This window comes from Dreissena polymorpha, chromosome 5 (assembly GCF_020536995.1).
Source record: "Dreissena polymorpha isolate Duluth1 chromosome 5, UMN_Dpol_1.0, whole genome shotgun sequence".
NCBI lineage: Eukaryota > Metazoa > Mollusca > Bivalvia > Myida > Dreissenidae > Dreissena > Dreissena polymorpha.
This window is the reverse complement of record NC_068359.1, coordinates 117,522,283-117,546,886: the sequence shown is the minus strand read 5'-3', so window position 1 is coordinate 117,546,886 and position 24,604 is coordinate 117,522,283. Positions and strand designations below refer to the sequence as shown.

Below are 24,604 nucleotides of genomic sequence, written 5' to 3'. Positions count from 1 at the left end.
CATCGTCAGGCATTTAAACAATTAGTGTTATGTGCACGCGTCCCAATAAGAAATGTACTATACTATTCCGCTTGATTACATAGTTTGTTTTCATACTTGAAGTCGACAGGTCATGGTGTAAATGCTTGTCTTGAAAAAAAAAACATATAAAAAACAGACATTTCGAAAGTTTGTTCAGCAAAGGTGTCTTTTACCTTACAATAAAACCTTTTTTAGTAATGGCAGAATGCGTAGTTCCCGGACTGAAATCTTAAATCTTCCTATATAAATCGCAGTTCGGCCAAACACATCAAATATTGATGGTATCATTTTACATAATATAATTGCTATTTGATTGAATGATCGGTTTAACTTTTTGTGTCCGGTTTTAATGTGTTTTAATGATGCTAGTTCTTCTGGGTTTTTTACTGCTGGTTTGACTTTTGTAGGCCGGTTTGACCTGACGAAGCTTTACCTGATGCCCGGTTTGATTTGCCGTCGATTCACTTCCGGTTTCTAAGAAAATTGGTATGTGATGAAAAGTCACGTTTTAACAGCATATGCTCAGGTAGTGATAATATTTAAGCATCCCAGCTTGTAGTATATGTTTTGTTTAACTATGCCATTTTTTGTTGGACAGATGTTGCATAATTTAACGTCAAATACTTTGCAATCAAAATTAGCATAGTTTTAGGGTATGTTTGTTTTCGGATAGTCGTACTTGTGAATATTTAACACACCTAGATAAAATAAAACACAACAATACAACACAGTATAACGAAAAACATCTCAAAGTTCATTTCATTTTGTAAGGCTGTATACTGATATTTCTAAATATGGAAGTGATTTGTTTGTCATTTTAACCAGCGCTTCTTTTAGTGAACGTCTTGGTGTAAATTACGCCCCAAAACAGCAGTCATAACTCCATTTTACAAATGATGGAAGTCCCTAGGACATCTGAGAGTCTGCATGTACGGTGTTTTCTAATACACAGCACAAATTTTAACGGTATATCCCGTTATTCATATCATTACATCAGTCTTGGAGTTACTGCCAGGGCCCTCAGGCCATCCTGAAAAATTCTTTTGTTTGGCATAACCCGACCAGGCCCACTAAAATTTGCCCGACTGAATTTTTTTTGTAACTTTCAAAGAAAACTTTTTTTTTGCTCGCCAAAACTTCTTTCCGCTAAATTTCTCCATTCTGGTTAAAACGTAAAACCACATATGCATATGCGATTAATAAGACATAAAATACAATTAAACCGCTCCTGTTTTTCTTGAATCCCTTAAATTAAAATACGCTGCTGTCGTTCAGGATAGTTTGGGAGTAAAAAAACAAATACATACATGCCAGACGTGCCGATCTCGGCGGGACAGTCCTGCTTTTGGTCTCTTTGTCCCGGCATCCCGATATGAGGGGATTTGTCCTGACATTCGTTAAAAACGATGTAAGGTCTATAAGTTCCCAATAAAATTTGCTTTTCAAGCTCTTTCTGGCTAAAACTTACCATCGCTTATCCCTTTTTTGCCCCCAATTAACAACCCACTGCTACTACTCAAGTGCACCAGTGTTGTTTTTGAAACCTTATCAGCGATTTATTGGCAACTTATTGATTTAATCAGCATTCACACCATGATGTTTTTATGATAGGAGTCGCTAATTTGCTATCCGAAGATGTGTCATACAGAAATAACCGCCGCCTGCGTTTGTATTTCATGGTCCAATCAAGTAAAGCAATAATATTATCCTGTGTATTATACACCGATTTTGTACATCAAACAAATTGAATGCTGACCAATACACATTGATGTTTCTCACAAATTACCTTTCGTTTTCGACAGATTTTCAGAAAATAGTATGTACATATTGCATCAATCTCAGGGCTTCCGCTGTCGTTCGCCAAATTCGCCGTTGGCGAAAATTTCGCAAATTCGGCGAATAAAATTCTCGGTTGGCGAAAATGCTCGGCGAAACGTTTTTAAAATTCGGCGAATAAAATTTTCGGTTGGCGCAAATGCTCGGCGAAACGTTTTTTGCCTGTCAAGTACCATCACAGACAGTAAACTCTTTAAACCGTTGACTGTGCGTCAATACATCATCGTGTTATTAACCAGAAAATTTGATACGCAGTCTGCAGCAACACCGGTCAGAACCGGTCATCGAAACAAAGGAAACTTGCTGGTGCATTGTGTACTGGCAGTGACGTCACCATCTATGTATAGAACGCTTGCTGGTGTGAAAACAAAAGGTGTTATTGAACATTATGTCAATACCACGGGCCTGGCAAAAGCATTAAACAAAAACTATTTCTTCACAAAAACACATGAAATCTTGTTTCAACAGGAATTTGAGAGCATTTCTGTTTAATAGTTTCATTATTTTAATATTTTGGGAAAGGTAAAGTTTGATTAAGAAACCAACAATTTCGGAAATAAAAAGGATACCATTTACTCGTTGTAATATATTTCGGATATGTAAAAAATTCGGACATTTTAAGATGCGGACATTTATGTGTTTGTTTCGTGTTGATAGTTTGTAAAACTATATTTTATCATATTTCAGGCAACTAGAATGGATGGATGGCAATTATCTGGGCCTTTCTGACAAGAAATATGCGTGAAAAACATTCATTTATTTGAGCCTAGAAATCATCCACCATTTACAGAAAATGTTTTAACAACAGCAGCTGTCAAAGCTGATGTATATCATATCCAAATGACCAAATATAACTGTTTAACAATATGAAGTGAGAGGCTTTGAAAATAAAGCATCTTTAGTCTTGATCAACTGTTATGTTTTGCAAAGATTGAAATATGTGCTCATGAATGAATATCTTTAATGTAATGAAAATGTGCTTATTTTGTAAACAATGTGAACTGAACATGTGCTTATGATGTATGTATAAACTGATATTCTGTTATGTAGAATAAAAGTATGATTATTACATTGATGTATGTATACCTAGATGTATACATATCTATAAATGTTTTTGTTATAAACTGATATTCTGTTATGTACAATATTTTAAAAGGATGATTATAGTAATAAATATATTTAAGCTTCATATTGTACTTATTTGTGTTCTTATACCCATAGACTTTCACGAGGCGGTCCCAAATGCTTGGCTAAAACTTTGGCTACAGTTTTCTAAAATTTGGCTACAAAAAAATCCAATTGGCTAAAATGTTGGCTAAAGAAATTTTTGAGCCAGGGGAAGCCCTGAATCTAAAATTAGAGTTATTTTACGATTGGTTGAATAAGAATAGTGCTCGGTGCGCTCACATCGTGTCACACGATTTACATAGGTTCAAAGGGGTATCCCTGCAGCAATTGGATGTCAAATCGAGGCAAACAGGGACACCCCACATTTCAGTTCATGGAGTGTGTTTACTTCTGGAAAATGGAGAACGTATGTGTTCACGAAATTCTGAACACACATTTATCATCAATATTGGGCAGAAATTAAGAGTTTTTGTAAGTAATATACTGACTACTGACTAAAGAAAAGGTGAAATGATTGATCGTTTTAGGTGTCCCGCTTTGGTCAAATGTCCCGACAATTTTTAAGGAAAGTCCCGATTTGGACCTGAAAAATTCTGGCATGTATGCAAAGTAATTAATTATCACCGTTTAATTCAATTTGGCAATCAGCAGAGATGTGTAATATTATCGCCATATAACTAATTATTTAATTATCACTCTTTAATTCAGATCGGTAAAAATTCGGTAGAAAGATAAAAAGTGGTCAGCTTAGAAATATTTATTGACGGGTATTGTCACGTTTTTGTTTCATTTGCTTATCTCTTTATACGACTTTCTGACCGGTCACTATTTTAGAGTCAGACGGCGATATTAAATGTGTATTCAAATTATACAACATCTGCGCATTAATAACCCAATATTATCCGATAGCTCCACCAGTTCTCACGTTTCATTCGACAACGTCATGTCATGTGTAAGCGAGCTCAATGCTGATTGACCAGCTACCATGTGCACTTTATTAACAACAAGGTCAAGCAATGTCTAATCGGGTACAGACCAAGTTTAATTTACTGTTCAAATTGCGAACACTTTCATTGAAACAAAGAGACAAATATAGAAAACTAGTTCGGATTAAAATGGTGGATGTTTTCAACAAAATTTTACTAGATTTTAGCATTTTCGCAATTTAGAGTTTTCTTGAGCCAAATTCTCAATAGTTTCGCAAATGACTCAAATGGCGAACGACAGCGCGAGCATTGCGAAGTGTTATTATTGGAATAAATGCTCACTATTACAGGGCTCGCGCTGTCGTTTGCCATCTGCGAAAGTATAGCTAATTTGGCTCAAGAAAAATATAATTTGCGAATATGCTTAAATCTCGTTAAATTTCATTGAAAACATCCGCCATTTTAATCTGGAGTGTTTTTTTAACTATTTTTCTTTTTGTTTCTATGAACGATTTGAAGTGCATATGGTAGCTGGCCAATCAAAATTGAGTTCGCTATCAGGTAATATTGGGTCATTCATGCGAAGATAATGGAAAACACAGTTGATATTGTCGTCTGCCTACAATATAACGGCTGATGGCAAAAGTGGTATAAAAAATAAGCAAATGAAAAGAAGCGTAACACGCAATAAATTATTTGTAAGCTGATCACTTTACAAACTTCTACTGACTATCGATCTGAATTAAAGGATGATAATTAAATAATTTACATGTCGAAGATGTTGCACTTTTCTGTTCTTGATTGAAATTAAAATGTGATAATTACTTTGTTGTTTTTTACTCACAAAGTATGCTATTGTAAGGTAAATGTCAACCACATAGTATATTAATTACGTATTTGCCCTGTAACTTTTTTTCATTTTCTGTAGTCAAACGATATGCACATTTAATTTCATGTGCAAAATGCGTACAATTTTTCGACTGTCGTTTTCAGATAAAGTATTTTTTGTCGATTATATTATATTTTCGAAGTTCTTTATAGAAAAAATAGACTAACTTACGAATACACCTGCGGTGATACGGACGGTGCAGAAAATCTTTACCTTTTCCTTTCATGAGGCAAAAGACTTGGAGCTTTATTTGATAATTACCTTTCAGTTTGGTATATGTAGTTCAATGTCACAAAAAAAAATTACTAAAAAAAAATAAAATCCCTACCTACCGACCCACCCAAATTTACCAAGGTCAGGTTATGCCAAACAAACAATTTTTTAAGGATGGCTTCAATCTATCAAATTTGCGGCAAATTTCGGCCTCAGTCGCCACCTGAAAAGTATACTTTTTTCCCCTTTTGGTGGGAAAAATCCCCCCTGATTAAAAAAAAAGATGTGAGTCATGATTATTTTATCTCAATTCTATTTCAATTTAAGCTTGTCAAACATACTTAATTATGAAAAAAAATGAATAAAGTGCAAACATGTACAAATGTAATAATGAGAGAGTAAGTAAAAAAATCCCCCAAAAAGGGAAACGCCGCGAAAATTCCCCCTCGTGAGGGTAGCGACCTGCTTCCCCTAAAATGGATTGAGGGCCCATACTGCATTTCATGAATTTCTCAGCAAGAGACCAATATTGATTATTCCAACTGTCTTTCAAATTCTTGTTGGTAATCGCATCAGTCAATCAGCGCCCAGGCAGTCAAATACACAATGACCCCATGTTAATGTGTATACAATAAGTGTACATGTCTGAGGTCAATACTGACCTATCTCAATGACTGTAGCTCTGTAGATAACAACTTGTTTATAGGTAGGAAAAACTTTCCACATTAAACAAAATTTATGCACTATGATTATTTTTTTAATCAAAAGAAAAGATCTTATGGTTCTATGTGCTGTGAATTTTTTATCCAGACATCAAATATGAATGTCCATGATATCCTCAAGGAAAAATAAAGTTTTCCTCGATCAGGAACTGTTGTGAGTATAATGCTTGGTACAATTTACAGGAAGACACTTTTTTCCTCAGAAGTTCACTTTCACTGGTTTGCAACATTTTATAAAAAGAGGTACATGAAACATAAAATTCAGTCGTTTATAAGTGGTGCTAAATGCTCGCACATCTCACAATTTGGTTTGTGTTTTCACTTGCATTTAATGGCCGATGTACATGTATCATTGTATGTGTTCATGAAATTCTTTAGCACATTCATATTCAACATTGGTTAAATTTTGTTTTGAAAAAGGAATTTGTTATTATACTAGATTGTTTTTGAGGAAAACTGCATACATTTTTAGACATTTTCTGAAAGGATGTATCCTTCATTTGACTGCAGCTTTAGCATGATACAAAGCTCTGAGAATAGAGGTAAATTTATAGTTTTTCTTCTTTCAAATGTATCAGTCAGCAGCACTTTCCCAATTCCCTCTATAAATATGTCAATTTTAGTGTAAAAACACATTATAGTCAAGCGAGCAAATAAGAGTGATTGGTTGTGTCAGGGCTCGAAATTAACACTCGCACACTCGCAAAATGCGAGTGAAAAATACCGGTTGCGAGTTAAGTTTTAAGCCACTTGAATTTTTTTGCGAGTGAAGAAATAGTTTAAAAAAAAGAGTTATATTGCTAAATGCGCTCGACGTTGTGAATGCTAAACTGCAGGTCAATTAATAGAACGTCCGAATACCCATATGCGGGAGCTCGCACCTTGTATGTAGACTGGTATACTTACAGTACATATATGCGGATGGTATTGGTACAAAGAACATGAAACAGTCGATTATCCACACATGTTCACTATAAAAGACAAAAAACCCGAACAGTCATGTTGTCGATGCGAAAAATAACTAGTTTCTTTTTGCCCACAGATTGAAATAACAATAAGAAATATAAAGCAAAGTTAAACGTTGAGTTGAGAAAAAAAACAACGGAAATTAAATTTTTCCATGAAAACAGTGAAAAAGTGGGAAAAAGAACTTCATATATAACACCAAAACTTGTGGTTGATGTCATATTTTATTTAGTTTTAATAGTACTAAACTTATGTCCAAACTTGCTTTTATTTATGTTTCCAGCAAAGTTTGCGAGAATGTTTTTGATTTTGCGAGCTGGTATTTAAGCTGCTCGCAATGTTTTGCTAGTGGAAAGAAAAGTTAAATTCGAGCCCTGTGTGTGTAACCATGAGTACCTTGCTCAATGAAATCATGAGGCTAAATAAGATGCTGCTGTTGACAAAGTATGCACAAGAAAACTAAAACTGTTGATGATGGCCTGACTGAGTCAGTGCTAAACTGTTTAGAATAAAAATCACTATTTTCAATAAATTCATTCCAAAGACATCAGAAGATTAAAAACAAATAATGCTGATTTTGATTTTATCATTGTGTGTTTGTGCCCAACCAAGTTTGAAACAGATGCTGTTACTTTAAAGATAATCTTTCACAGGATGTCACTCTTATCTTGAGCAAAGAGGTAATTAACCATCAATGATGAGCAAAGAGGTAATTAACCATCAATGACTTGTGTTAACCTAATCTGATGATTTTATATGCTTCAGTAATGTACCAGACCAGATTTCTTGCTATAAAGATTAGCACAGACTACAATTATAGTGCCAGTCATGAAATTTGCAACTATGAAAAAATTGTCTCCACTTTCAAAAAATGTGTCACAAGTTGGAACAATGGCAATTGGCATCGAAACCCCTGTAAACAAGTCCCAAAAATAGCATAATTAAGGATCTCACTTAATTGAAGGATGTATCTGTCCCCGATGAGCACTAAAAGATTTCAACAAAATATGCATGTGAAATAAAAATAAGATTTAATCTAATTACCACCAATCAATTTAAAACACCAATAATTCCTCATCTGAAAGTTTCATAATTTCATGAAGAGCATTTTCCAATTTCATATTTTTTCACACTAATTTGTCACAATTGGCAGGGAATCAGTACTTGTTCCCTATTTAGTGTGTTAAACAGAACCATTCCCAAAGCGAAATATATAAAAATATTCCCAATGTGATAACAATACATCCCACTTTGATTTGTTTTTCAAGAATTGTTTTATGATAAATTTATCTCAATTTTGTTTCTATTACACCCAAGTAAGTATATAACTATTATGTTTACACCGGGTATTATTTATATGATTTTGCTCTTATAATATGAATTATTAGCTCACCTGAGCACAACGTGCTCATGGTGAGCTTTTGTGATCGCCTTTTGTCCGTCGTGTGTTGTCCGTTGTGCAACGTCAACATTTGCCTTGTTCACTCTCTAGAGGCCACATTTATTGTCCAATCTTCATGAAATTTGGTCAGAAGATTGGTTTCAATGATATCATGGATGAGTTCGAAAATGGTTACGTTTGCTTGAAAAACATGGCTGCCAAGGGGCGGGGCATTTTTCCTTATATGGCTACATTTTGTATATATGGCTATAGTAAAATCTTGTTAACACTCTAGAGGCCACATTTATTGTCTGATCTTCATGAAACTTGGTTAGAAGATTCATCCCAATAATATCTTGGACGAGTTCAAAAATGGTAACCTTTGCTTGAATAACATGGCTGCCAAGGGCAGGGGCGTTTTTCCTTATATGGCTTTAGTAAAATCTTGTTAACACTCTAGAGGCCACATTTATTGTCCAATCTTAATGAAACATGCTCAGAAGATTCATCCCAATAATATCATTGATGAGTTCAAAAATGGTAACCTTTGCTTGAAAAACATGGCTGCCAAGGGGCGGGGCGTTTTTCCTTATATGGCTATAGTAAAATCTTGTTAACACTCTAGATGCCACATTTATTGTCCAACTTTGATGAAATTTGGTCAGAAGATTTGTCTTAATGATATCTTGGATGAGTTCGAAAATGGTTACGTTTGCTTGAATAAAATGGCCGCCAAGGGGCGGGGCATTTTTCCTTATATGGCTATATAAGGCTATAGTAAAATCTTGTTAACACTCTAGAGGCCTTATTTATAGTCCGATCTTCATGAAACTCGGTCAGAAGATTCATTCCAATAATATCTTGGACGAGTTCAAAAATGATGCCCGTTGGTTGAAAAACATGGCCACCACAGGGGCGGGGCTATTTTCCTTCTATGGCTATAGTAAAACCTTGTTAACACTCTAGAGGTCACATTTATTTTCCGATCATCATGAAACTTGGTCAGAAGATTCGTCCCAATTATATCTTGGATGAGTTTGAAAATGGTTTTGGTTACTTAAAAAACATGGCCACCAGGGGCAGGGCATTTTTCCTTATATGGCTATATATGGCTGTAGTAAAACCTTGTTAACCCTCTAGAGGCCACATTTATTGTCCAATCTTCATGAAATTTGGTCAGAAGATTGGTCTCAACGATATCTTGGATTAGATCGAAAATAATTATGTTTGCTTGAAAAAATGGCTTCCAAGGGGCGGGGCATTTTTCCTTATATGGCTATGATAGTAAAATCTTGTTAACACTCTAAGGGCCAAATTTACTGTCCGATCTTCATGAAACTTGGTTAGAAGATTCATCCCGATAAGATCTAGGATGAGTTCAAAAATGATGCCAGTTGGTTGAAAAACATGGCTGGCAGGGGGCGGGGCATTTTTCCTTATATGGCTATAGTAAAACCTTGTTATCACTCTAGAGGCCTTATTTATTTTCCGATCTTCGTGAAACTTGGTCAGAAGATTTGTCCCAATAATATCTTGTTATCTCAGGTGAGCGACTTTGGGCCTTTCAGGCCCTCTTGTTTAAAAGTGTTTTTATTAAATATTTTCCCATAACTGGACTTTCCGTGCGAAAAATTCACTATCCCGATGTCAATAGGTGTATTGCAACACTTTACATGAGAAATAGGATAACATATTTTCACTTATTTTTGGTGTTGATCAACAAAGAAGGGCAGGAGGGGGAAACAAAAAAAAGCAGTGATTTTTCATCATTATGGGAATGGGGCCGGGTCCCTTTGGATTGGGAAAAAACGTTTGAAATAAAATTTGGAAATACGTGTTAGCTAGCAAATGCTTCAAGAATGAGATTATTAAAGTGTTATATATATTCAATTTAATAAAGTGTACATGTAACTTGTAGAGCTTGATTGTAGATTAATTAACCAAATGTTGATTTAAAAAACATTTTTTTTTTTTTAAACCTTCAATTGGGAATTTTAAGGTCCCATTTCAGAAAAATATATACTTATTTCCATTGGGATTTGGGCGGATGCATCTGGACCCAATTTTTACCAAAAAAAAACACTTAGAAGTAGGGTGCAGCACCCGTCTATTTTACTCTAGATGGTTGAATGTGTTCATTACCAATTGCTTATATGATGACTAATACAAACTATATTAAAGCAATATATTTCTTTTTTATGGCACTTAGTAACTATGAAATAATTAAAATCACGGTATATATTTTTATGCTCCCCCAAAATTTTTGGGGGAGCATATAGTCGCCGATTCGTCTGTCCGTGTGTCCGTCCGTGCACAATTTTTGTCTGGGCTATTTCTCCTTAATGACCGGAATTCAGTGAAACTTTATGGGAAGCTTCACTACCAACAAAGATGTGCATATTATCAGCCGGTTATGGTTGGATAATTTTTCACAGAGTAATGGCTCTTTGATATTTTCTATAAACTGTACATATATTGCAATTCTTGTCCCCCCAACTACTGACTGGAATTCAATGATGCTTTATGGGAAGTTTAACTACCTTGAGGGGATGCGCATGTTATTTGTGGGTTCTGGTTAGATGATTTATTTAGAGAGTTATGGCCCTTTGAAATTTTTAAGTTGCTAAACCATCCATTTTATTAGTTTGTCCAAAGTTATGCCCCTCAAGACGTTTCCTTTTATCTGAATATATAGTGCAATATTGTGACAAAAAAAAACTTTATTTCCATAAAAATATTGAAAATAGTTTAACCTTAAATATGAAGCTATATAATATCATGCCAAAATTGAAAGCAAAATGTTTGTTGGATTCAATCTATTGTTGAATTGTTGCAATCAAGACTTGCTATTATAATAATAGTATGAAAAACCTGCTTCCAGAGAGACCCCACCACATTGCTGTTCATAGCTGTTCCTTTGTTAACGCTGACTGAGACATGTATGTGGTGAGTTTTCATGAAAGCTGGGGACCAAGTCAACTCAGGTTATGATGAGGGAGACCTGTCACACATAAGGCACGGTGTGACCTTCATGTGGCGCAAAGTGGCGTCGTTCTTCAGTGCATTTAGAGGCAAGTAGCCTAAATATGATTGATCACATTGATGATTGAGGGCTGAATTCAATGTTATCTTATCAATTTATCATTACTCTCGCAGTAGTGAAATAATGGAATAACTTAACAGTAACTGTATTTCCCCTCACACCTATTTTAATAGTGTTATTAGAATTCGTTATTATTTCACCTTTGAAAGTAATGATTTGTTTCTTCTTAATTTTAAATGCTAATTTTATGTTTATATAAACATGTCAAACTTGGTGAACAAAAAGAGTCATGTAAATAATAAAGGAAAGCAAATTGAGATTAACAAAGTCATAGATTGTTTCAACAATTTACTCCATCTTTCTAATCCAACACTTCACTGGAGCACTATCATTTTCACCCATTAAAGTAACTAAGGGATGTTAAATTAAGAAATGATGTTTATATTTTAACTGATTCCAATTACTTCAAAATAAGAAGTTTCAGCTGTCAAACAACAACATTTTGAAATTTTTATTTATGTCCATATATTGGAAAAAAATACAATTTGGGATTTTAAAGGGAAACCATGCTTAGTTTCTATGTTGTCCCCATTTACCTAGTGGCCTAGTGCTGTCTTCATGGGCACAAACTTGAAAGCAAGAGTTCCTAATCACCTGCTTTGTTTATATTTATCTATAAATAACAGTGTTATTTTTATTTTGAAACATAGGAAGGTCACACATTTTTGTATTCCAGGAAAGACACTTTCGGAACAAATGAAGACCAAGAATTTCTACGTTCTTGTCCTGTTTCTACTGGCTACGCTCACATCACTATGGATCCTCATTGACCCCTCCCCAAACCTTCACACCATCGTCTCAGAGACACATCGTCAGATATCCAACATTCACATCCCCACAAAGATCCGTCAAGACAAGAACGAGATGCTTGACGTCAACCAGAAGTATCTCGATGCTCTGGGAATGGTGTTCTCAAAATCCGACCCTGCCAGGCTCATTGTGAACGTTTCTAAGGAGGTGGTCCTGAAAACTGAGCCAGTCATAGTGGTGCCAGTGTTGCCTGGAGCTTACGATGAGGCGAGAACATTCCTGGCATCCGTAAAAAAGTTTCTACCGGGGAAATTGGTCGTGTTTTGGGATCTAGGATTGAGCGGAAAAGAAAATAATATGGTGAGTTCTGGACTGGTGAAAGTAATGTTTACCAAAAATGGGCCAAACAAATATATGCATTTTTTGATGAACAGTATTTTTTGTGAAAATTTACTAAAATTCTCTCTAATCTGTTCGTTTTTCAAAATTAATTATTAAAAAAGTTTATTTAGGTCGTAGAATAGGAGAAAATAACTTTTTTTATTTTATTTACTTAAGTTTGAAATATTGTAGTTCCAAACTGAAAAATAAATAAATTAGCGATTCTACATAACTGTCTTTAATTGACCATTTTGACTTTTCTGTTTTAAAATTTAGGCAAAGCAATAATTGTAGAGCAATCAACAAATACAATGTTTATAGAAACAAAATATCTAGACTTCAGTATTTTGAATAATACAAATTTCATTAGACACCTAAACATTTAAGCATTTGACTACAGGGACCCTGGTTTATTTAAGCTATTGAAATATCTGTTATATTTTAATGTGGTAAATGTCTTCTTCTCAAAAGGAATCCAAGAATGTATTAAATTATTTTTTTGACATGATAATTTATAATTTTTTTATTACATTTGTTATCAATTGATTCCTCATTGTAGACATTTTATTTGAATAGTTTAATAATAATGGGAAAAATTTTCTAACAATTATTAATGACATATACATTACAATGCAACAGGGAGCATTCCAGATATGCCCACGCTCTCAAAAGTGCCCTTTTGACAAAATAGTTAATACTGTGCGTTGCAATTGTCCTTTTGACCAAATAGCCCCCATACCCTTTTCAAATCCTAGCTGGGGCACTGGGAAGTTAAAAATTAGTTGTTTAAAAAACTATTTGAAGCACTTATATGATATCGGGAAAATTATTTAGTTTGAATAATGTCCATGTAATACACAAAGTGTGAGCATTCTTGTCTGAACAATATTCTTCTCTGGTGTGCCGAGGCCAAAAAATACAATTCTGTAATATTTAGCTCACCTGAGCAAGAAGTGCAAGAGTGGTGACCCTATGTCTGGCATTGGTATTTGTCCCCAGTGTGTCAAACTTATGAACTATTGGTTGCTATTGCCTCAGAGGACAGATTTTTCATCATATCTTTATGGAACTTGGTCATTTTGTTTATCTTGACAATGTCTAGGCTAAGTTTGAATGTTGGTCACACTTCCAATGTTATCACTCTGGAGACTTCATGAAGAAACTTCGGAAGAAATGTTGGTCACTAAGATCCAAAAACTAGTTCACCAGATCAAATCTTTGGCTTACCTACATGTAGCTACCACTCTAGAGGCTATATTTCTGACATAATATTTTATAAACTTGTTTGGAATGTTTGTTTTGACATAATCTAAGTCGATACATGTATGTGACTCAAACTTTATCTCCACAATATCTTGGACAGGTTGAATCTGGGTCACATGCGTTCAGAAACTTGGTCACCAGGTGAAATCATAGAGAAACCTTGCTGTCCTTGTTCACATATATAATCAGAATTGTCTATCCTGATGTAGATTAAGATTAGAATTGACCAGTTGCCAAAGTATCGATTGCTCCGCCCACATTCTTCGATCAGCCAATCAAATATCAATTTTTCACACATCCCTCAGCAACGCTTATCTGGCCGCCATTTTGTCCGACAAACAAAGCGTATCGTACATATGGAATGGACGTAATTTTTAACCAGGTTTTCCGAAGGAAAAAACTGGTTATTAGATTGGCGAATGCGGGCGGGCTGGCTGGCTGGCGGGCTGGCGGGCGGCCGGAAAAGCTTGTCCAGGCCATAACTATGTCGTTCATTGTCATATTTAAAAATCATTTGGCACATTTGTTCACCATCATTGGACGGTGTGTCGCGCGAAATAATTACGTCGATATCTCCAAGGTCAAGGTCACACTTTGAGTTCAAAGGTCAAAATTGGCAATAAATGAATTGTCTGGGCCATAACTATGTCATTCATTGTGACATTTTACAATTATTTGGCACATTTGTTCACCATCATGGGACGGTGTGTCGCACGAAAGAATCACGTCAATATCTCCAATGTCAAGGTCACCACAACTTAAAATAGATTTATTTTGAAACAAACTTACAAAGGGGGTTAATTTTGTTTGTTCATTTCAAAAGTTCAGTTTGAGTTGTCTCCCTTAATCAGATTTTTTTTCACAATGAAAACCTCGTTTTGTGACAATTTTGTCCCTTGTTAAGGGTTTACACAGATTTTATATCAAATGCATGATCATTACTGTTCGATCATTATTCAAAATTGTAGGTGCTATACATACTTTATAAAAGGTTATTATTTTATCTTTATTTCTTGAACATATGAACGAGTAATGAGAAAACAAACACAATAAATAATGTAACCACACCAGTTGTGTGTTCTATAAAACGTGTTACATGTATACCATTTGATGCACAATATTATTAAGCAATTCTGGCGACATAATAATTGCCACACGTGCTTATTAATCTCAGCGTAATTGTCGATGATTAATAAATGACAGTATGTTGCGTGGATCTCAGAATGAAGGAACATTAATGCATTGCTAGGTACTGTACACAAGAAAAGAAATATTTAATTACTTAAATGATTTCCAATTATATATTTATTTTCTGTGGATCATAAACAATGGAAATCAATATAAATTGTTAACTTAAATATTGTTTTAACTATAGTTAAAACAACAAAAAGGTGATTTCAAAGCGGGTTAGCTAGCTTAAAGCGACTTCAAGTGTAAAATGTAAGGCTTATAATACAACAACAACATTTCTAATGCAACATATATTGATACGGGGAGAAATGTGAAAATTGCAATTAACAACTAAGGGCCATCTTGCTATAAATAAACAAATGCATAATATGCTAAATGTATTCAATTTGAATGTTCGTGAACAGCACCGTAATACCAAAATTTCATTTCTCGATAGTGAAATGTAGCAGGTTCCCATTAAACATAAATGAAATAAAATGCATATTAGATCTGTTAATGAAACCACGAAATTAGGCCTGTATTATATTATGGTTACAATCAAAATTTAATTTATATCTAAATTTAAAAAATCGGTGTATTTTTAAAAATAACACAATAAAACAAAGATCTAAACATTTTTATTAAACAAAAAACCCATCATGATATTGATGTGTCATTTGCATTTAATAAAAATATTTTAAAAATTATATATGAATAGCAACCAGATTCACTGCCAGACGGTTTTAATACAAGTTCAAAATCAATATGAAATAAATGCTCATTTTTACCACTGATTTTTCATCAACTTCCTATAATATGTATAAGAAACGTTTCTGATAGTTAACTCATTTATTTTGATTACACCATTTCTCTCTAAAGCATTTATGATTGTATTAAAGTTGTACAAAGCAGTTTAGTTTAGTGCTCTTTAAAAAGAGCATGATACATTGTTACAAGTATAGTATTTCAATCACGTAATGCGCTATAATTGCGATCTGCTTGTCGGAGTTTTCTAATCACTAGACCACGTGACTATGTGGGCGGAGCATTAATTTGGCGACTGGTAACTTAGGTGAAGCTGCTTTAGAACAGAAGCTGGTCCAAAAACTTGGTCACCAGTTAAAATCTGAGTACCCTTGAAAAATCCTGTTAAAACTCTAAATGCCACACACATGAACCAATCATGATAAACTTGGTCAGAATGTTGATGGCAATCTTTTTATTATTTCATCAATTCATAATCATAAGTAATTTTACATAAACTTTGCAAATTTCTCATTTCCCATTCTTCTGTTGAAATAACTATGTGGGTTTAAGAGGATTCAAAATCATTGCAAGTCACAAATTATTAGTAACTTATGATGTTAAAATAGTGATTTTAGCATGATCATAGCCAATTTATTTATTGTTTAACGATTGTTTATTTCAGCTGCGGAAGGTTTGCAATGGCACAGTGTTCAACTGCAATGTGAAGATGTTTGCCTATAACAAGTATCCCTCCCACGTACAGTCACACAACCTGGGTAGTTATGTGCCTCTGTGTATACAAGTAAGTACCATCCCTACCCCCTCCCCTCTCCAACACATCCTTTCTCACAACCTTGGAAGTTATGTGCCCTGATGTATACAGGTAAGTACCATCCCCCCCCCTCCCCTCTCCAACACATCCTTTCTCACAACTTAGGCAGTTATGTGCCCCTGATGTATACAGGTAAGTACCCTCCTTCCTCCCCTCTCCAACACATCCTTTCTCACAATCTTGGAAGTTATGTGCCCTGATGTATACAGGTATGTACACCCCCACCCCCTCCAACACATCCTTTCTCACAACATTGGCAGTTATTTGCCCTGATGTATACAGGTATGTACACCCCCACCCCCTCCAACACATCCTTTCTCACAACATTGGCAGTTATTTGCCCTGATGTATACAGGTAAGTACACCCCCCTCCAACACATCCTTTCTCACAACCTAGGCAGTTATTTGCCCTGATGTATACAGGTAAGTACACCCCCCTCCAACACATCCTTTCTCACAACCTAGGCAGTTATTTGCCCTGATGTATACAGGTAAGTACACCCCCCTCCAACACATCCTTTCTCACAACATTGGCAGTTATGTACCCTGATGTATACAGGTAAGTACACCCCCCTCCAACACATCCTTTCTCACAACATTGGCAGTTATGTACCCTGATGTATACAGGTAAGTACACCCCCCTCCAACACATCCTTTCTCACAACCTAGGCAGTTATTTGCCCTGATGTATACAGGTAAGTACACCCCCCTCCAACACATCCTTTCTCACAACCTAGGCAGTTATTTGCCCTGATGTATACAGGTAAGTACACCCCCCTCCAACACATCCTTTCTCACAAGCTAGGCAGTAATGTGCCCTTATCATATGTATACAGGTAAGTACCCTCCCTCCCCCTCCCCACATCTTTTCTCACAACTTAGGAAATTATGTACCCTGATGTATACAGGTAAGTACCCTCCCACGTCCTTCTTCACACAGTTGTTTGCCGTCTGTATACTCATATGTAAGTTTATATTCAAATTTAAGAACAAATAAATGATGATGTTGATACATGTATGGTAAAGAAGTGAAATATTCCTCAATCATTTTGTTTCAGGAGAGTTTGAGCCTCTTCAATGTAATTATTTGGTCCAACCCCAAGGAGTATTTCATCACGAAGGATATATCTGGCGTTGTAGCGAAAGCACGCGAGACTGGGATTGCTGCGTGGACTATTAAAGATGCCACCTCCAGCATCACCTACTTCAAAATGTTCACTTACTTCGACGTCACACCTGAGCAGTACTATTTTCATAGAGCAATAAAGACATCACATTTAGTGGTGTTTAATACAGAGTTTATAAAAAAAGATGTCATGCTACCTTGGGTTAAGTGTGCCCTTGTTGAAGAGTGCATAAGTCCCACTGGTTCTCAAAATTCTGGTGGATATTGTATTGAAAGAAAGCCTCGATATTTGTATTCAGGATGTCACAATTACGAACAGTCTGCACTGAATCTAATTCTCGGCAAATCTTTTAAATTTGACGAGAGCCCCTATGTGGTAACTGATAAAATATTTGGTGAAGAGAAGATGAACAAAACGGTCACTTCAGAAATTCAGACACCAATATCAAGTGAAGAACTTGACACAAGCTAACAATTTGTAATTTATACTTTATTCATACATATATATATGTTTATTTATTTCATGGCGAAAAATGTATCTTAAAATGTTCAATTGTGATTTATGGTACACAAAATATTTAAATAACATACTTTGGTTACAAAGCGGCTGACAAGGTTTTCAAGCCAGAATTATTGTTGACACATAAAATAAATGTTAGAAACTTTGAAGTAAAGTCCTTTGAACGCAAAAATGGTACCTTTACAATTTTTGTAAAATGATAAGTGTCAAATTTTTGTAAAATGGTAGCTATCTTTTTAGCTCATCTGTCTTCAACTGTGCATTGTCAACATTGACCCAGTGAATACTGCATGAGTCACATGTATTGCTCAATCTTCATGGAACATAAAAGTCATGTTCTGAGAAAACTGGGCATAATGCATGTGCGTAAAGTGTAGACCCAGATTAGCCTGTGCAGTCTGCAAGGCTAATCAGGGAGGACACTTTCCGCCTAAATTGGTTTTTTTCTAAGAAGAGACTTCATTTAAATGAAAAAATGTCATAAAAGCGGTAAGTGTCGTTCCTGATTAGCCTGTGCGGACTGCACAGGCTAATCTGGGACAACACTTTACGCTCATGCATTAAGCCCAGTTTTCTCAGAACGCGACTCATATTTAAACTGAGTCATGTGGGCTTAAAGCTTATCTTATATGTGGCTAACATGAAACCTTGTGAATACTTTTGAAGTCATAATTATAGAAAAATCATGATAAAAGTCTCCAAAGAATATTTGGTTTTAGTGATTTCTGAGTTTTTGAAAATGGTTCTTCTCCCTTACGCAATATTACCTCCATGGGGTCCTACAATTTTAATTGTACACCAATAAAGTGGAACCTGGTGATCACTCTAGAAGTAATACATTTTCCCCAATCTACATGAAACTTGCTAAGAACATTGTTTTTATAAAATATCGGTCAAGTTTTGAAATGGTTCCAGTCTTTTGCTAAAGTGGTTGCCATGGTGCTGGGCGGTTTTTCTTATACAGCTGTAATGAAACCTTGTGGCCAATCTAAATTTGTTTGCCCAATCTTCATAAAATTTGCTAAGATCATTGGTTCTTATGATTATTTAGCAGCATTTTGAAAATGGCTTCACGCATTTTTAAATCTTAGATGCAAGGAGGCGAGGCACTTTTCATTATATGGCTTGATTAAAAACTTATGAACAATCTAGAAATTACTTTTTTTTCAAACAAGATTTAACAATTTCTTGGAACATTTGTTCTTATAATGATGATGGTGTAGAAATGTCTGGTCTGTTGAAATACATGCATGCTCATCTTAGAGGGGGGGGGGGGTGGCAGTTTTCCATGTCTGGCTAAAGTAAAAAACTTTCCGCTTAGAACAGTTACATGTGAGTCCCTTGGTGTCTCAAGCTTACCCATTTTCAGTTATACCGGCATGTATTGAAACTGTTGTGAATTCCTGTTTATAGATTGAATATGTTATTCAAACGTTACAACTGTTTTAGTCTGTGGTAATTTAAACTTGCGTAGGAGTATATTGTTTTAAAATGTACAACAATTGTTTAATCAAATTTAGGTCTTGAATGTTGCAAGTTTTTACTTGAAAATGCATGACTATTCAATTGTTTTAAGATAATCCTGAGATTGCCACATATGTCCAAGCATTTTAAGAAATGATGCTATTTCATGTTTTGATTGTTATTTAAATACATATTGTGCATTTTTGTAGCTCATTTGCTTTTAAAATAGTAAACAAAAATATTTTTTGTATTGCTATACATGTTATTAGCAGTTATAATTTCCTTTAAGGATACATGTACATGTTTCATCAAATCCTTTTAGTTTTTTAATGACTGGTAAACACTTTTCCATGGTTAGAACTTATGGTTATAGTAATCGAGCATTGACTATTTAGGTGTATTATCTGTTTGTTATATTATCTGTCGTGATACGTTTAATAGTGTGTTATATATAAAGATTATTTTTGTTATTATTGCACTGTATGTAATGATTTGCTTCAGCAGGCTAATTTATACATTGTCTGAAGCATTTTTTAATTATAATGAGTATTCATGATGAGCAATACCTTAGCCACTGTTGATTTAACTTGAAAAATTGTTTGAATGTATGTTTGCTCTTAATCTCTCTAGTTGTGAGGGTTAAGGTGTCTTCCATCATAGTCTGGTGGTATAAACAAAGTGTGATTCAGTATACTTATTCTCAAGCATGTTGAGTATAAAGCTAGGGATTCAGCATAGTCTTTATTTAAATCATTTTATGTTAATATCAAGTTATATCTATGCTATTCTATAAAATAATCTAAATTCAATAAAAACTAGTTGGGAGAGACTGTAATTTCTACAAATTGTCTAACGACAAAGTGACAAAAAAGGACATAAACATGGAAATGGGGAAGGCATGCCATTTTGCATAAGCGAAAATCAAACATTGTTTTATGTTTTTATGCCCCCGGTAGGGTTGCTTATAGCAGTTGAACTGTCCGTCAGTCAGTATGTCAGTATGTGTGTATGTCAGTCTGTCCGTCTGTCCGTCCGTCCGAAAAAAACTTTAACATTGGCCATAACTTTTTCACTATTGAAGATAGCAACTTGATATTTGGCATGCATGTGTATCTCATGGAGCTGAACATTTTGAGTGATGAAAGGTGAAGGTCAAGGTCATCCTTCAAGGTCAAATGTCAATTATATGGCATCTGTCTGTATGAAAACTTTATCATTGGCCATTACTTTTTCAATATTGAAGATAGCAACTTGATATTTGGCATGCATGTGTATCTCATGAAGCTGCACATTTTGAGTGGTGAAAGTTTAAGGTCAAGGTCATCCTTCAAGGTCAAAGGTTAAAAAAAATAATAATCAAAATGGCGTTCTCATGAAGCTGCACATTTTGAGTTGTGGAAGGTCAAGGTCATCCTTCAAGGTCAAAGGTTAAAAAAAATAATAATCAAAATGGCGTTCTCATGAAGCTGCACATTTTGAGTTGTGGAAGGTCAAGGTCATCCTTCAAGGTCAAGGTTATCCTTCAAGGTCAAAGGTAAAAAAAATTCAAAGCAGCGTTCTCATGAAGCTGCACATTTTAGTGGTGGAAGTTCAAGGTCATCCTTCAAGGTCAAGGTCATCCTTTAAAGTCAAAGGTTTAAAAAATAATAATTTCAAAGCGGCTTTATCATGAAGCTGCACATTTTGAGTGCTGGAAGTTCTAGGTCAAGGTCATCCTTCAAGGTCAAGGTCATCCTTCAAGGTCAAAGGTAAAAAAAATAAATTCAATGTGCCGTTCTCATGAAGCTGCACATTTTGAGTGGTGTAGGTTCAAGGTCAAGGTCATCCTTCAAGGTTAAAGGTAAAAACAAAATTCAAAGCGGCGCAATAGGGGGCATTGTGTTTCTGACGAACACATCTCTTGTTTAATATTCAGTTGATACTTGAAAAATTTTAATTGAATAGATCATTTAAACATATTAATACTTTCTTTAAACAAAAAAAATTATTATATCGATGAAATGCAAATACACTATAGAAATGTCATTTGTTCACAATAATTGCTAGTTTCATATAATTCATAATTGAACCATGATTTAAGATGTATTTGAATATTTTATACCAATGCTTTAAGTCTGTGGTCAGTTTTTGCAAAGTTTTTAAGGGAAATCTATAGTTAACTTGATTTAAAAATTAGTGAACATTTATGAAAAATAGTTCCATAGATTGTCCAATTATTTGTTTGCAGAATGTTATGAGTATAAAAGTTCTTCATCAATTTATACCATTTTAAATCATGTTGATATAAAAGAACAACATACTATCCAACATAGACTCTTGACATTTTATAAAGTTGTTTTTAAATGCGGGCACTAGAACTAAAATAAGCACTTAAATAAGCGATTAGATAATGCCTGATCCCCATGAGCAATTTTTTGTTAGCTTTTGTATGTATATATTTTTTATGAGTACAAGACATATGTTTAAGAAGCTGAACTGTTCAAGTTTTTTATTATGATTTGTATGTTTTTATGCGCCCAGTAGGGTGGCATATAGCAGTTGAACTGTCTGTCTGTCCGTCCGTCCGTCCAAAAACGTTAACATTGGCCATAACTTATGCAATACTAAAGATAGCAACTTGATATTTGGCATGCATGTGTATCTCATGAAGCTGCACATTTGGAGTGGTGAAAGGTCAAGGTCATCCTTCAAGGACAAAAGTCAAAAAATACAATCCAAGGGAAGTAATAAGCTTTAAAAGGAAGATAATTTCTTAGCGTGCCAAATGATATATTGAAATTTTACTTCGAAGCGGTGCAATAGGGGGCATTGTGTTTCTGAGAAACACATCTCTTGTTTAGTTTTAACCTTGATAAAGACATTGCTAAGCTTGAGCTTAAGTTGTCTTATATTGATGAGCACCAGAGTACTGTTGTATATATAAGTATGTATACAATTATCCCTTTTCCCAAACCATACCTCCCTCTACGACAAACCAATATTTATCCCTTTCACACTTGGATATGTATTTTGACGTGTTTGAAGTCTCTTAAAAAGTTACATATAATTAAAGACCTTTCTTACTAGACTCAAGTTTAAAAGGCTAAATTTCCAACTCTTATATACTGATAAGCAGCGAACAGCATAAAACCTAAACAGACTGAGAGTCACTCACAGGCTATTCTGGTTTTATGCTGTTTGCACATAGCAATTTTCACTTTGCGTCTGAGTGGGAAAGGGTTAAAAATAAAAATTAACTGAATAGCAAACATCTTTGTGTATTTTAAATGTTTTAAGGCAGCTTCTTTTTTTTAAACGGTTACATTAAAGTAACTTGTATTAGATTTTCTGTATGATTCACAGACATCTATGTTACTGATATGTTTAATAAATACTGTTTAAATATGATGTCATTAAGTGAAACAGTATCTCTCTCTGTGTTTTACCAGGTATGTGTATAAGTATACACATACCTGATTTTACGGAATATTGAACTTAAATATTAGGAGATGATATATATAAATACAAATTTGTGGATGTCATACCAGAAACAATTATTGGTATAAACGTTTCTGCTCGTCAATTGCAAATTTAATCGGTAAGTGCTCACCGCTAACCAATAGATCTTATAATAAATGGGGAGCATTTCATTAGCAAAATTTCCAAGCCAACTTATTGTTTATCTACTCAAATGATTTCTACATGTGCGTGATGGAACAAACATTCATTGACATAACATACATGCATTTATTTTCTAGTTCTATGTTACACAGGTCTTTTTGTGCTTAAGTCTATTCTGGTATATTTATAAGAGTGCGATATTTTATTATTGAATCATGTAATAAATATGTTAAAGCTGTTTTACTGTTTGCGTATTATTATTATTATAAGCTCGGCTGTTTTTCGGAGAAAACTCGAGGTATTGTCATAGCCAGCTCGCCGTCCACGTCGTGCTAAACCCTTAACAAAATAAGGTATTGAACATTGGCTCTTAAATCAAAGTGCTTCAACCTACAACTTTGAAACTTCATATGTATCTGCACCTTGATGAGTTCTACATGTCACACCCCTTTTTGGTTCACTAGGTCAAAGGTCAAGGTCACTGTGACCTCTAAAAAAAAAATTGACAAGCTTTCATTTATTCAAAACTGCACCCGCGGCCGGTTGTGCCGGGTCAAAAACTTGGTCACTAGGTCAAAAAAAAGAAAAACCTTGTAAACACTGTAGAAGTCACATTTTATGCCCAATCTCCCTGTAACTTTGTCAAAATGTTTGTCTTAATGATATCTTTGTTGAGTTAAAAAGTGGTTCCGATCCGTTGAAAAACCTGGCCGCCAGTGGGCGGGGAAGTTTTCCTTATTTGGCTATAATAGAGAAACATTGTAAACACTCTAGAAGTCACAATTTTTGCCCAATCATCATGAAATTTGGTCAAAACATTGGTTCATGCGATGTCTCGGACGAGTTCGAAAATGGTCGAAAAACAGTGAAAAACATGGTCGCCAGTGGGCGGGGCATTTTTCTCTATATGTATATACTGGCAGTTTTCCCTATTTGGCTATAGAGAAACCTTGTAAAAACTCTAGAAGTCACAATTTTTGCCCAATCATCATGAAAGTTGGTCAAAATATTGGTTTTATTGATGTCTCGGACGTGTTTGAAAATGGTCGAGATTGGGGAAAAAACATGGCTGCCAGTGGGCGGGGCATTTTACTCTATATGTATATAGTGAAAACATGTGAACACAGTAGAAGTCACATTTTTGGCCCAATTTTCATGAAATTTGCTCAGAACATTTGTTTCCTTGATACAAGAGTTGAGTTCAAAAATGGTTCCGGTCAGTTGAATAACATGGCTGCTGGGAGGGGGGGCAGTTTTCTCATTATTCGAAGAAGAGGGGGTATATTGTTCTGCTCATGTCGGTCCGTCCGTCCACCAGATGGTTTGTGGATGATAACTCAAGAGTGCTTATGCCAAGAATCACGAAACTTCATAGGTACATTGATCATGACTCGCAGATGACTCCTATTGATTTTTAGGTCACTAGGTCAAAGGTCAAGGTCACGATGACCCGAAATAGTAAAATGGTTTCCGGATGATAACTCAAGAACACTTATGCCTAGGATCATGAAACTTCATAGATACATTGATCATAACTCGCAGATGACCCCTATTGATTTTTAGGTC

At 34.9% G+C, this 24,604-nt stretch overlaps 1 protein-coding gene across 2 annotated transcripts; it reads left to right on the top strand.

Moving 5' to 3' along the window:
• The first annotated feature begins 459 nt into the window (after positions 1-459).
• LOC127881840 (uncharacterized) lies at positions 460-23,276 on the top strand. Of its 2 annotated transcripts, XR_008050309.1 has the most exons (6): positions 460-547; positions 10,966-11,153; positions 11,862-12,295; positions 16,179-16,298; positions 17,387-20,858; positions 20,947-23,276. XR_008050309.1 is itself a non-coding variant. In XM_052429988.1 (5 exons), exons 2-5 carry the CDS (start codon positions 11,039-11,041, stop codon positions 17,924-17,926), a joined length of 1,209 nt encoding a protein of 402 aa, XP_052285948.1. In that variant the 5' UTR covers positions 465-507; positions 10,964-11,038; the 3' UTR covers positions 17,927-23,276. The 2 variants fall into 2 exon arrangements, 1 of the variants encoding a protein (XP_052285948.1); XM_052429988.1 differs by having other exon boundaries at positions 465-507; positions 10,964-11,153; positions 17,387-23,276.
• Positions 23,277-24,604: the final 1,328 nt, after the last annotated feature.